Below are 14,303 nucleotides of genomic sequence, written 5' to 3'. Positions count from 1 at the left end.
AGCTGACCATCTTTTCTCTACAGCGAATACATGTGGCAGTTTTTACTACTTGTAAGAAAGATGGCTACTACCTCCCATTGTTCCCAATAGGAAAGAAGCCAGGCTGCTGTCTGGAAAAAGGGTGGTTCTCACTGATGTAAAGAGGCAATGAGAACCCTGAAAGGTGAAAAAATATTGGGGGCAAGAGTGGGAAAAGGGTTACAAGAGTGTGAGTGCGTACCCCTGCACATAGACAGTAGAGATACTTGCATTATTTAGTCAGTGCACTCGGGGGACTCAGGCTAAGGGTCTGTTTTAATTCCAATATAGATATTTGGGCTTGGGCTGGAATCCCATTTCTAGGGCTCTTTGAAGTGGTAGAGCCCCAGAACTTTTGCAACACAGTTAAACAGACCCTTAGCCCAAGCCCCTCGAGCCTGAGTCAGCTGGCACAGGCCAGCCATGGGTTTTTAATTGCAGCGTAGAAATACCCTTAAGGTTGAATTTAGAGTGGGTAGCTTCCCCAAAAGGCTTAACAGTTGGAAGGCAGGTAAAAAAAAACAAAATTATGTATTATTTTAATATATTTATTAAAATATATACATATTTTAAAATATCATGATTTTAAGGCAATCTAATGGTTTTTTGGTATCTGATTCATGATATTTGATTGTTTGTGGCTGGTAATACTGCTTCTATGGCCCTCTCTCATTTCCCCATTGCAATCCCTGCTTCTCTTCTCAGGGAAGGGAGATAGGAACAATCAGGGGAAAACAGTGTCTTAAATTTCTGGGTTCAGAGTCTCCACAGAAAAATTCAGGTGTGCTGCATGTGATACTCATCTGGAATAACTGGAACTGGCACTAGACATGAAAGAGTCCCTATCCATTCACCATCGTCGTAAGCCCCCTCAGAAGGTTTTTTTTTAATATGTAAAGTGAATATGGTTTAATGAGATGGTTTATTGTTGTTATTATTAAGATTATTTATTATTTGTAGTACAATAGTGCCTAGGCATGCTAGTCATGGTCCATCACCACATTATGCTAGGCACTGTACAAAGAGAAAACAAAAAAGATGTCCTTGCCCTGAAGAGCTTACAATCTAAATAGAGAAGAGAGATACATGGTGGGGGAAGGGGTTATAACATGCAACCAGAGACACAAATGTGATGATGGCACATGCCATGTTAGTTCCATGATGTTTTATTTATTTTTGTTTTTGGGGTGGGTTTAATAAAAGGGATCAGCTAAAGGGAAGGGAGAGAGGACATTAAAGGGATGGTGGTGTGAGGGACAGGGAAGTGGGGAAGAGGAATGATGCTGAGATGAAGAGACTGTGAGGCAGAGGGAGATGGAGACGGTGGAGCAAACAGCCAATCAGCACAGGGCAGAGAAAGTCCAGTCAAAACTGGAGAAAGTTCTTCAAAGGACGAAAGGTCCTTGCTTTGGCTGCTTCTGCTCCTATTGGCTGCAGTGGCTGTCTGGCTCCTCTTTGCATCTTTCTCCCAAGCCCAAGTAGAAGGGGAGGGGAGACATTACCTGGGTCCTAGTACCCCCATAATGATGGGTCTCCCCTTCACAGTTCTGGGTTGAAAGGGGTGGCCCTGTCTGGGCTCCATTTTTATCAATGCTCCCATTGCAGCAGATCTTGCTTTGTCTGTGTCTATGATACAAGATTCCTGTTTCTTTGTATTATGTTTCAGCAAATTAACATAACTATAATAATATGTGCATGGAGGAGAGAGGGTCAAAGATGCAAAGTAAATGCACTTTACCCCATTTTGTTATATGGAACAATACATTTATGTTGTGTGTACCAATATCTATCTCTGTATAATGTAACATGTATATTTGTCAGTGTATGACTGAGCACATATTAATTTGAGCTATTTTACAATCTTTTAGGTGGCCATAATAGCAGGAAATTTTGAGCTGGCTGAATATATCAAAAATCACAAGGAAACAGATATTGGTAAGTAAAATATTTACAAACTAGTGACAATGAAAAGCTTTATGAAATGTTGATTGGAATCTTTAGATCCAGATTAAAATCCTATAAAGAACAGTTAAATCTGGTTTTATGTGAAATATAATCAGAAGGCTGAATATGCGGTTGATACAGAGAAATATTCTAAGTTTATCTTCCATTTTCTAAAATGTGAAGGAATAGGAAAAAGGCCAAATTGTTTTTCAGAGAGTCTTTGTTTTAGAAAATTGGATATAAGTACCACTACTGGATGATAGATGTGTTCTGACTAAGTGTGATCAGTTTTGGACAGATTAAACACACACACAAGCCAGAGAGGGCAGATTCCCCCCTTCAGCAAGGCTGCTGTGCACTGTGTCACCAGTGCAAAGCAGTGCTAAAGCTGGTGTAGCTGATCACAGGAGGATTACCTCAACACAGAGATCCTCCACTGGTTAGGACCTGCATGGCACTTCCTGCCATATGCCATGCCCCCTAATTGCAGCAAGTAGAGGGTGGCTGAGAGGAAAGGAGGATGTCTGGGGCAATCCCCTGTGACAGCCCCTCGGGGTACACATACTTTACAACAGTGGTTTTCAAACTTTTTTTCTGGAGACCCAGTTGAAGAAAATTGTTGATGCCCGTGATCCAACGGAGTTGGGGATGATGAGTTTTGGGTGTGGGAGAGGCTCGGGGCTAGGGCAGAGGGTTGGGGTGCGGGGGTGAGGGCTGTGAGGTGGGGCTGGGAATGAGGGGTTCAGAATGTGGGAGGGGGCTGTGGGATGGGGCAAGGGGTTGGGGTGCAGGAGGGGGTCAGGGCTCTGGGCTGGGGGTGCAGGCTCTGGGGTGCAGCCGGGGATAAGGGGTTTGGAGTGCAGGAGGGGCTCCAGGTTTGGGGGGGGGCTTGGGGCTGGGGCAGGGAGTTGGGGTGTGGGAGGGGTGCAGGGCTCTGGGCTGTGGGGCTCTGGGGTGGGGCCAGGGATGAGGGGTTTGGGGTGCAGGAAGGGGTTCTGGGTTGGAGGGGGCTCAGGGCTGGGGTGGGGGATTGGGGCGCGGGGTTGGGCGCGGACTTACCTCCGGTGGCTCCCGGTCAGCAGTGCAGCCTAGGTGCCAGAGGCAGGCTTCCTGCCTGTCGTGGCACTGCGGAACGTGCTGCGCCTGAAGCAGCCAGCAGCAGGTCTGGCTTCTACACAGAGGCGCGCAAGCGGCTTCATGTGGCTCTCACCCACAGGCACCGCCCTCCCCCCCGGAAGGGGTTCCGGGTTTGGGGGGGGGGGCTCAGGGCTGGGGCAGAGGGTTGGGGGAGGGAGGGGGTCAGGGCTCTGGGCTGGGGGTGCAGACTCTGGGGTGGGGCTGGGCATGAAGGGTTTGGGGGGGACTCACAGCTGGGGCAGAGGATTGGGATGCGGGATTGGGGCATGGATTTATCTCCAGCAGCTCCCAGTCAGTGGCACAGCTGGCGGGCAGAGGCAGACTTCCCGCCTGTCCTGGCACCGTGGTACACCTGAAGTGGCCAGCAGCAGGTCTGGCTCCTAGGCAGAGGCGCGTAAGTGGCTCCACGTGGCTCTCACCCGCAGGCACTGCCCCTCCCCCCTGCTCACATTGGCCGGGAACTGGCCTATGAGAGTGTGGAGCCGGTGCTCGGGGTGGGAGCAGTGCGCAGAGCCCCTTGCCTAGAAGCCAGACCTGCTGCTGGCCACTTCTGGGGTGCAGCGTGGTGTCGGAACAAGTAGGCGCTAGCCTGCCTTAGCTGGGCAGCACTGCCGACGGGACTTTTAACATCCCGGTCGGCGGTGCTTACCAGAGCGACCCAGTGCCTTACATGCCGCGACCCAGTACTGGGTCGCAACCCGAACTTTGAAAAATGCTGCTTTAGAACAGCCTTGAATCTGCTTGAAGAGATTGACTACATATAAAATTGCATGGGTTTAATTTAAAATGGGATTTTAAGCTTACTTAGATTAACTGATTCAAAGGACTGTTTGGAGACTCTTATTTCGGTTTACACCAGGTTTATTTCAGTTTAGTTCGTTAGTTAGAAACAGGTTCAAGCTAAACCAAAAAAGCCACTCATACTGAAATAAGTGTGTCCACACAATCATTTGCACTGGTTTAACTAACTAGTGCAAGACTGTGTGTTGACAAAGCCTCAGTTATGCTGGGGCACTGGCACAGCTCATATCCCGCCCAGGATTGCGGGAATACAAATGTGGATTAAAGCCATCTTTACAACCCCCTTTCTGAGTGGCTCTCTGTGCTCATTGCTGGCAGTTGAAAACTAGATCAGATATCATGAGTTTTAATCTCATGTGATATTCTTTGTTTATTTTTTCCAAGATGTGTGGTTATTGGACAAAACTGAAGAGACTTGCATAAAACTTAAGCTTTCTAGGTAGCCCTATACTTAACATGGTGGTACACTGAAAACAGGTCCCTTCAGTTAGTTTCTTTTTCTTCTTTCTGCATTTACAACCAGTGCTGGTTTGAAAATGTCAAGTTGATGAGGTCAAGCAGTTGCTGAAAACGAACCAATTGCCTATCCCTAATGAGCATGTCATCTTATTACCCTGTGCTTACAAATGATTTTTGATGGTTCTACGACTTTGTAAAGATGTTAAAATGAAAGCAGTCAATAGGGCTAATTCAAATGTTCCAATTTATTCCTGCAGTGTTGCTTTTTAATATTGTGGTTTTGTCCAATTCTTCTGTACACAAAGAAGTATTACATTTTTCTGCACATAGTTTATTCTCTTTTTTAAAAAATTGTACACAGTACAAGAAAGAAATCAAGAAAAAGCAGAGTATAAATTATTAATTACAGGGCAAAGGCCCCATTACTGAAAAGGGATCCACTTACATGCAGCCCATGATTCCACTGCTGCAATGTCCTCAATACGTGATTAATGCTCAGCTCCACATTATTTTCTCATCAAGCATGGACAGTGTTGTTTCCCAGTTGTCTCAGTATATGATGGAAAATGGAATGTAGCTGAAAAGTAGCTGGATGAGACTCAATCCAGGGAAGGAAGGATCACCTTGTGGCTTAGGCACTTGAGCAGGATTCAGGAGATATGAGCTTAATTTCTGGCTGTCGCACAGACTTTCTTTGTGACACTGGGAAAGTCACTCTTAACCTCCCTCGATGCCTTTGTTCCTCTTCTATAAAATGGAGATAGTGAAGCTTCATTTCCTCATGTGGGTGTTGTGAAGATAAATTCATCAATGCTTGTGAGACATCTTGGTACTAAGTGCTGGCTGTAGATGTATAGGTATGATGGTGGTGGCTTTGATAAAGAGTAAGCATTACTTGTTTGAATTTCTTCACATTAACTTTGATTTAATAGAGGTACTTTTCCTTTAACATTTTTAACATTAATTTTTAATAGTGAAGTTACAAAAATGTATATTTCTGGAATAGTTCCACAATGTGGACAAAGCAGGATACTGAGTGAAAAAACTGAAATAAAGAATGAGAATGGAGCTTCTGTGGTGCTGAACATATAGAGCAATGCTGGTGTTTAAACTTCACCAACTTGGCCTTTATTTATACTGGGTGTATTATTACCCATTGTCTTCATCTATCTTTTGGCTGAGGTCAGACATATTGCCATATGAGTAATGCGCCTTTTTAAAGTCAGGAGGCTTCATGATGGAAAAAATGACCATCAGACAGCTGAGGAGTGGTTGAAAGAATAAGTTTCAATCCAACATCCTGATGAAGATAAGAGGGATGATTCAGATTAGGGGGTCTTTTAAGGAAGTTTATTATCTGACATCTCGAGAAAAATGTCCTCTGTTTTAGAGAAGTTCCTGAAATTGAACAAGGTTATTAAAACACATTCTGTACCTATTTAACAATAACTCTTCATTAAGGTGGATGTCTATCCTCCAAACTTGGGAAACATTTAGGAATCTAAGCAACCTTGCAGTGTGTGTCCCTTGGACATGGAGGATTCATGGAGGATAGGTCCATCAATGGCTATTAGCCAGGATGCGCAGGGATGGTGTCCTACCCTTTGTTTCCTAGAAGCTGGGAATGGGCGACGGGGTGGATCATTTGATGATTACCTGTTCTGTTCATTCTCTCTGAAGCACCTGGCATTGGCTACTGTCGGAAGACAGGATACTGGGCTAGATGGACCATTGTTCTGACCCAGTATGGCCGTTCTTATGTTCTTATGTTATGTTCTTGCCCAGTGGAAGATTTTTGAATAGTTGGAGGATATGGAGTTCAGTGGTTATAGGAAGCAGACAAAAGTAGTAAACCTACCAACACAACCCAATTATTACCAATCTCATGCATTTTTGTTTTGCTGTTAAAAAAAAAAAAGGAAAGGAACCATTAATGTGTAATGAGCCTTTAGTTTTAAAGCCTGTGGAAAATGTATGTGCATTATCTTAAGATAACAAAACAGAGAAACAACAAATCATGTCTGCTTATAGGAAGAAAGGGACTTCAGTATTTATGAATACAGGATTTAAACTTCATGTATTTCAGAACTTTTCTCTGCAGGTGGCAAGTGAGAGATAGAAATTGAACACTGGCTGCATGGAATATATGACAGGATTCTCCAACTACAAAACAGGCACTGGAACAAATCCCAGCCTTTATTTTTTTGAAGAATAAAGCCAGCAATCTTCTAACTCTTGGTAGTCTTGGTAGACTCTGTGTGGCTATTGATACTTCCTTAAATCAAAACATAATAGGCATCTAGCTAATGCAAATGGCAATCAAGATTTGTCTAAAAAAGTTCATCTCTTTCTCAGGTGTGCCATCTTAGGGATGGTCTATTTTAATTATATACTCATGACAGGAAATGGCAGATTGGACCTAATTTCAATAACTTCATGAGCAGGTTTTCTTTTATCCTGACAGAAACAAGTTTTTAGATTTCTACAACTGAGGCATTTCAAATGTGCAAAATTATTAATCGCTTGTGACCTGTAATCTTTGGAGAAGGACCCAATCAAGGAGTCCATCTTCTGATTTTACATTTACTAATTAATGTTCCTCTTAGACCATTTTGCTGCCCCAGACTATTGCAATAGGAATTGGAAAACACATGTACATTCCATACAGAAGTCATTATGTGGTAGTCTTGTACTATATCAGTAGTAGCCACAGGGCTGTGTCAGGTAATGCTGCCAAACCTGCAGTCATGGAGACCTAGCACCTGTAGTGTGATGTTTACCATTCATGGTCCTGTACAACATGTTGTAAAGAATGAGCTGCTTTGTTCAGTAGCAGTGATTATAACTTGAGTCTACTAGGAAGTCAGGATATTGCTGCTTTTATAGTAGTATGAGTTGGCACACATTGCAGATCTGTCCTCCTATGAAAAAGGAAATCTCAGTCCACTATTCTCCTAATGTCCTACATAAGCACACCTTACTTCTGGGTACATTACCTGTTCCCGTGTCCTATTCCCTTCCCACTACCTAACATTTCATAGAAATTTAGAGTGGGGTAGGGCTCTTCTCAGGTGCAAAGGGCTCTTCATGGGTCTCGACCAGCCCCAACAAGCAATGCTAAGAAAATGCCCTGTTGTTACTGATGGAGTTTATAGGTATTTTCCAATCCAGTAGAAAATGACTAATATGAAGCTGGATTGCTTTTTCTCTTTTCCTACAAAGATGGCATCAGCTTTCATTCTGTGGGTCTAGCACTACAGCCCTTACTCAAGCAAAATTCCACTTCATTTCCAGGGCAGTTTGGCTTAAGTGAAGGTTGCAATATCAGACCCTCTACTTACAGCTATTATTGGTAATCCAGGGATGAGAAGGAGTCAGAAGGCCAAATTCTGCCTCAGTTTCTATGTTGTGTGTATATGTTCTGTGAAAACAATGATATCCCTACATGTGACAAGTTTGAGTTCCATGGAGCCTGTCAAAAATATAAAGGGAAGGGTAACAACCTTTATGTATGCAATAACATAAAATCCCTCCTGGCCAGAATCACTTACCTGTAAGGGGTTAATCAGTTCAATTAACCTAGTTGGCACCTGACCAGAAGGACCAATGGGGAAAGAAGATACTTTCAAATCTGGGGGGAGGGGAGGTTTTGTTTGTGCTCTTTTTGTTGGTTCCTTCTTGGGACAATAAGAGAGACCAAGCAGGTAAACCAGCTCCTAAAAGATCCTAAAATGATACATCTAAAATTACAGAAATTGTAAGTAATAGCAAGGAAATATGTTAGATTATCTTTTGTTTTAGCTTGTGAATTTTCCCTATGCTAAGAGGGAGGTTTATTCCTGTTTTTGTAACTTTGAAGTTGAGTCTAGAGGGGAATCCTCTGTGTTCAAAATCTTTTTATTACCCTGTAAAGTGACCTTCCATTCTGATTTTGCAGGTGTGATTCTTTTACTTTTTTCTTTATAATAAAGTTCTTCTTTTAAGAACCTGATTTGATTTTTTGTGTCTTAAAAACCCAAGGGTTTGGTCTGTGCTCACTTTAACTTATTGGTTAGTATATTATTCTCAAGCCTCCCAGGAAAGGGGATGAAGGGGTTTGGGGGGGATAGTTTGGGGAAATAGGAACTCCAAGTGGTCCTTTTCCTGAATCTTTGTCTAATCACTTGGTGGTGGCAGCAATACCGTCCAAGGACAAGGAAAGGGTTTGTGCCTTGGGGAAGTTTTTAACCTAAGCTGGTAGAAATAAGCTTAGGGGGGTCTTTCATGTGGGTCCCCACATCTGTTCCCCAGAGTTCAGAATGGGGAGGGAACCCTGACAGAGCCCATGCCTTTGCTGCTCAGATCATTAGATTTTTCCTTTGCTTAATGGAGATACCTTGCTGCTTTTCCTTCCACCTATTGTCAATTAAGCTTAAGTAACTCTGCATTCCTGTTAGTATATTCTGTAACTTGATGACTTTTCTGTGACAGTCACCAACAGGAGAACAATTATCTACCAGATCACAAACTGCTACATATTTCTTAGGTTGGACACTACCAGTTTTCAGACACAAAAAGACTCTTGAAAATAACTCGTGTACCATAAGAAACTCACTGGTATTAAAAAGGATGTTCAGAGCAATCTTACTTCTAACAAGAGTGGGTGCCATTTTGGAAAACCTAATCCTGTGTAAGAGATAAAGAATTCAGAGGGGAGGGGGAAAAGGTTAACACTGAGGGATTAAAAGTAAATTCTCATATCACTGTATTTCTTGTTAAACAAGGTTCTGAACAGCAGAGAATCTTTTTTTTTTTAATTTTTGTTGCATTTTAGAGATGTCCAAAAGGTAAATAAAAATTCTTATGTCATTTATTCTTCTGAAGTAACTGTGTTTGAAACAAGTTAAAAGTATTTTTGTAAGGCAAGAAAAGTTGTTATGAGGCAAAAGCCTCATAACACTCAGTACATCACTCAATTTACTCTAATCCGAGATGTTCCCTAATGAGCTTTTCCAGGGATGATAAACACAGTAAAACACCTTATTTGAATGATTGCATATTTTGAAACTCTTTGGAATCCAGAAATATCTTGCAGCTCTGTGCTTATACAGTTCCATCTTTTTTTCTCTATTTTGAAAGAGACATCACATCTGTTGTACAATACAATCTTCATGAACTGCACAGCAGTTACACGTTACAGATTTACACCCGTTTTCATTCGTCCTTTAATTAGTTGTACTGTCTTATTTTATTTATTCATTTATTTATTTATTTTCCAAGCTAAGGGAAAGTAATGGATTAAAAGATGTGATGAATAGAAAAGTTAATCCCTGATTGTTTTCATCCAGCCTACAGCTGTCTGCAAGTAAATGAGCACAGGAGGTTTAGAAAGCATTTGCTATACAGCATTTACTATGGCTTCTATAGGATGGAGATACAAAAAACCAACAATAATATATATAGAAGTCCTGAAGCTCTCATTAGATACAGTTATGCAGATATTAAATATGTTGCAAGCTGATAATCCTTTGACTCGGATAACCTATTTTTAAATCTCTCTCTTTTTTTGCCTTGGCTCTTTGTGATGAGATGAATTATCAGATGGATTAAATGACATGGGTTGTTCTTCTTCAAGTGAACAAGGTTTGTTTATACCATACATCTTGTCCTCCAGCAGGTCTGATGATAGAAGCAAGAGGGTTTTTTGTGTTTTTTTTTTTTTTTTTTTTATTAAATAACTTTTTTTTGTGGTTGTTTTTTTATAGTGACTAGTTTGTTTTTTGTTTTTTTTTTTTTTTTTTAAATATGAAACACATTGAGCTGGTGTGTGAGTTTTTGTAGTTGATTAGCAGACTAACTAAGACTTGGATACTGTTGCTAGGCTTCAAGTCTGAGTTCCTGTATTCCTCTATAATTATGCAGAGATGTGTATGTGTGATGGTTTGTGGGTTTTTTCAAGCAGATTTTTTTTTTGTAATTTAATAATTTTTGTGAATGCCAAAAGTCTGCTAATATATTAAGCTTATTCTTTAAAATATACGTATTTAGTATAGGACAATTGCTTTAGAATTAAAAAAACAACAACACTTCTCATCCCTAAGAAAAATAATTGGTTTTTATTAGCATTGTGGCAGTAAATACACTGTTTAAGATGAAACATGCATTTTGTTGTTAAATAAACAGAATAACTGTTTTTAAATAGCAATGATATTATGTTTTTTCATGATAAACTTGCTTTTCTAACCTATTTTCTTTAATTAGATTAGAGTAATTGAGGTCAATATTGTTGGCTCTTCAGTTGCAAATATTTAAATTAAATACTATCAGGTCCAATACATATTCTGTTTGTTTATTTTTAAGAGCCATTTAGCAGTTTAATTTTTACAGATCAGATTCCTGCAGCATATTGTCTAAGCCAGTTGTAAAAAAACACATTTAAACCAATAAAAGCATAAAAAGAAAAGGTATAGTATATCAAAAGACATAAAAATCATGTTATTTAATAGAACCAGAAGGGATGCAACTGTGTGATAAATGCCAAATGAACATGGCTATCAGATGTATGATTAATCTTTACCTGTTTCATATGCTATAAGGTATTTTCTCATGGAAAAGCACAATGTTATTAAAATAAATATAAAGGCAGCGACATTGAGATCTTTATCATTCACCATTTTAAATATATACTACATAGTATACTGTAGATACTCTTCATCTTTTGTAACCTCTTCTAGTTGTAGTCTGTTAGCCCCTACCATAAATGAATATTCATTGCTAATATCCATAGGAAAACTTCACATTAATATTTTCTAAATTTGGTTCTCATCAAAATAAGCTGTTGATTAAAATAGGAAATAAATTGATTGTTGCCATCACTTATCAATTATTATCAAATGAATACCAAGGAATAGAGCAATTCATTTGACATGTTTTGTCAGACTGTATATAAGTGAGCAAATTGGAAAATTGGTTGTTTATCAGTTAGTGTACCTGTCTTACCTACTAGAATCAGACTTTGAATAAGATACAGTAGTTTCCTTGTCCCTTTGATCATAAGTAAGGTTTTTCTCTGTGTATGCTAGCACGTAGACATGCACTAGATACACGATTTACATCAATTTTGAAACATAAACATTATTTTCAGAAACTGTATATTTCTGGCTGATCTTTGTTTTAAATTTAGTTTATTTCTTGTGCATATTAAAATATATAAAGTTGCATATTGATAATAGATTAATTATAGTTTAGACTTTTTTATCCTTCGAACTGATCTAATGTGAAATTGGAGTACAGTGTGTCCCAAATTACATAGTACATAATTATTGCTTATGATTTGTTAGGCTTATTCTCAAATCTAAAATGAAAGTAAGAAAGGAAATGATACAATATTGAGCTCTGAATAAATGCAATAGAATTCAGAACATTATGGTCTGGTCTTGCAATCTCATCTTTTTGGCCAGACTCCTATTCCCATTGACTTCAACTGGTGCAATGATTCTCCTTCATGGACCTGATTACAGAATCAGGACCTACAGAGTAAGGTACAGTGGGCTGACATTCTCGGGTCAATACATACAACAAATATAAGCTACTAAGTTATTGAATATACAAAGATCTATGTTGCAATTTAGTAACACGTCGTATGAATAAAAAAAATTAATCTTAAGTATAATAAAGGAAAAGATATGATTTAAGTATATATCAAGGCAACATATGAGAAGAAATTGGTAATAACCACTGAGAGACAAAAATGGAAAGCATAGTAAGTCATATGTGAAACTGTTATTATTAAAGACATAGATTAAGTTCTTGTTTCACAAAAAAAGAAGGTAGGTGGGAGGGATACATTATCCTATAAAGATGGGAATTAAATGCTTAAAACAACTCTGCCATTGCAACTAAACAGATAATTAGAGTTAAACTATTAGAAGTTAACCAGGCCCAGAATTTTGAAAGTAATTTGAAGCCAAGTTGAAAAACTTTTGGTGAAGATTTTAGGCTGCTTAGTAAGGGGTGAAATTCCCCCTTGTTCAAAGGATCATCACAAAGCCTCTGCATTAGTAAACTTCTATTTTTACAGCTGAAGAAGTACTTGAGCGAATTTCAACTTAATGCCTAATCCTGTGAGGCGCTGAGGACCCTAAGCTCCCATTTAAATCAATGGGAGTTCAAGGCAGTTAGCACATCTCTAGAGGAGTTCAGTACCTTGCTGACTCAGGCCCTCAGAATAATGTGCCTGATCCTTCTCCATTGAAGCTGCATTGACTTCATTGTGAACAAGAAAAAACCCAAGATTAGTAGCAGGGAAATTCAGGACTATGATAGACGTATGGCAGGATATAACTTTTCTAGATGTGGATTGTTTTGTACTGGTACATACTCTGTAATGATTTCCTGTGAGATTGAAAAGCTCACATGAAATGGAGAAACAAGTGTAAACCCAGTTATTTTCATAGAGAAAATTTGAATTGGGCTGAGTAGCTTAAATTGAGGTGGCGTAAAAGAAGGTGGATTTGTGTTTGTTTTACATTAATTTAGGACCTGAAATCTGTTGAAGATTATTTAAACTTGAAGTTTCCTACGTCAAAACAAAGAAGAGTGTGTGGGGGATGCAGTGGAGGAAAGTTAGTGGATGGAGAGAGGTTTCACTAACTACCAGTAGGAATGCAATGGCCTTTAATGCAGCTTCATAGATTATAAATCCAGGAAGGACCAGTGTGATCATTTAATCTGATCTTCTGCATAACACAGGACTTTGGAGTTCCTTGAATTAATTTCTGTTTGAACTAAAGCAGGAGTGGGCAAACTTTTTGGTCCGAAGTCCACATCTGGGAATAGAAATTGTATGATGGGCCATGAATGCTCACAAAATTGGGGTTCAGAGGGTGGGAGGGAGATCAGGGCTAGGGCAGGGGGTTCGGGTATGGGGAGAGGCTCAGGAATGCAGGCTCCAGGCAGCACTTACCTCAAGCAGCTCCTGGAAGCAGCGGCATGTTCCTTCTCCGTCTCCTATGCAGAGGTGCGGCCAGGCGGCTCTGTGCGGCCAGGCGGCTCTGTGCGGCCAGGCGGCTCTGCACACTGCCCCATCCACAGGCACCGCCTCTGCAGCTCCCATTGGAGTGCCGGAGGGGGCCATTGGAGCACGTAGGAGCCGGAGGGGAGTCATGCTGCTGCTTCCGGGAGCTGTGTGAAGTGGACCCCGACCTTGCTTCCTGTCTGGTGTGCCAGAGGGGGGCCATGCCATAGCTTCTAGGAGCCATGTGGAGTGGACCCCGACCCTGCTCCCGGTTGGAGTGCCGGAGCGGGGCAAGCCCCAGACTCCCCTCCCCAGCGGGAGCTTGAGGGCCGGCTTAAAATGGCTGGCAGGCCGAATCTGGCCCATGGGCCGTAGTTTGCCTACCCCTGAACTAAAGTATATATTTTAGAAAAACTTCCAATCTTGATTTAAAAATTTCCAGCGATGGAAAGTTGTTTGTAGGTTCCAGGGCTTTAACCTCCCATTTATAATGGGAGCAAGAGGTGAGAGAAGTTGAATAAGGACACTGGAATAAAAGACAACCAGGACAAATTTCTTGATAAAGAAGTTGGAAGGAAAACGAAAGAAATTACCAAGTCAGTAAGAGAAGTAAACATAGAGTAAGACAAAAGGAAAAGGAAAAATATATTAATTCAATTTTAATGGGGTGAAGAATATTAAGACTGCAAAGACTTGTTCACATGCTTAAATTTATGCACTCTGAGTAATCTCACTGAACTACTTATAGGGTGTAAGGTAAAGCGTATCTTTGTAGAGTGAGGATCTAGGCTTTTAATCCATGAATTTATCAGGGACAGGCTTTGATGTACCAAGACTCTTTGTCTGGCCTTTAATATTAATGTTACTGGAATTACTTAGTGTCCACTCCAACTCCCATTCAGGCCAATGGAAAGTTGCTTGTTGTCTAATGGAATTTAGAGCAGGCCCT

General features: G+C 40.6%; 1 protein-coding gene across 1 annotated transcript in view; it reads left to right on the top strand.

The window, feature by feature from the left end:
• SHANK2 (SH3 and multiple ankyrin repeat domains 2) overlaps positions 1–14,303 on the top strand; it is a 561,458-nt gene that overhangs the window by 107,306 nt on the left and 439,849 nt on the right. The window contains exon 9 of the mRNA XM_029911481.1: positions 1,887–1,953. Coding sequence (XP_029767341.1) covers positions 1,887–1,953 — 67 coding nt within the window. The remainder of the gene's footprint in view (positions 1–1,886; positions 1,954–14,303) is intronic.

The sequence above is a fragment of the Terrapene carolina genome, unplaced genomic scaffold (assembly GCF_002925995.2).
Source record: "Terrapene carolina triunguis isolate 2854851 unplaced genomic scaffold, T_m_triunguis-2.0 Scaffold96, whole genome shotgun sequence".
Classification (NCBI taxonomy): Eukaryota; Metazoa; Chordata; order Testudines; family Emydidae; genus Terrapene; species Terrapene triunguis.
The sequence above is the reverse complement of the archived record's forward strand: the minus strand, read 5'-3'. Positions and strand labels throughout refer to the sequence as shown.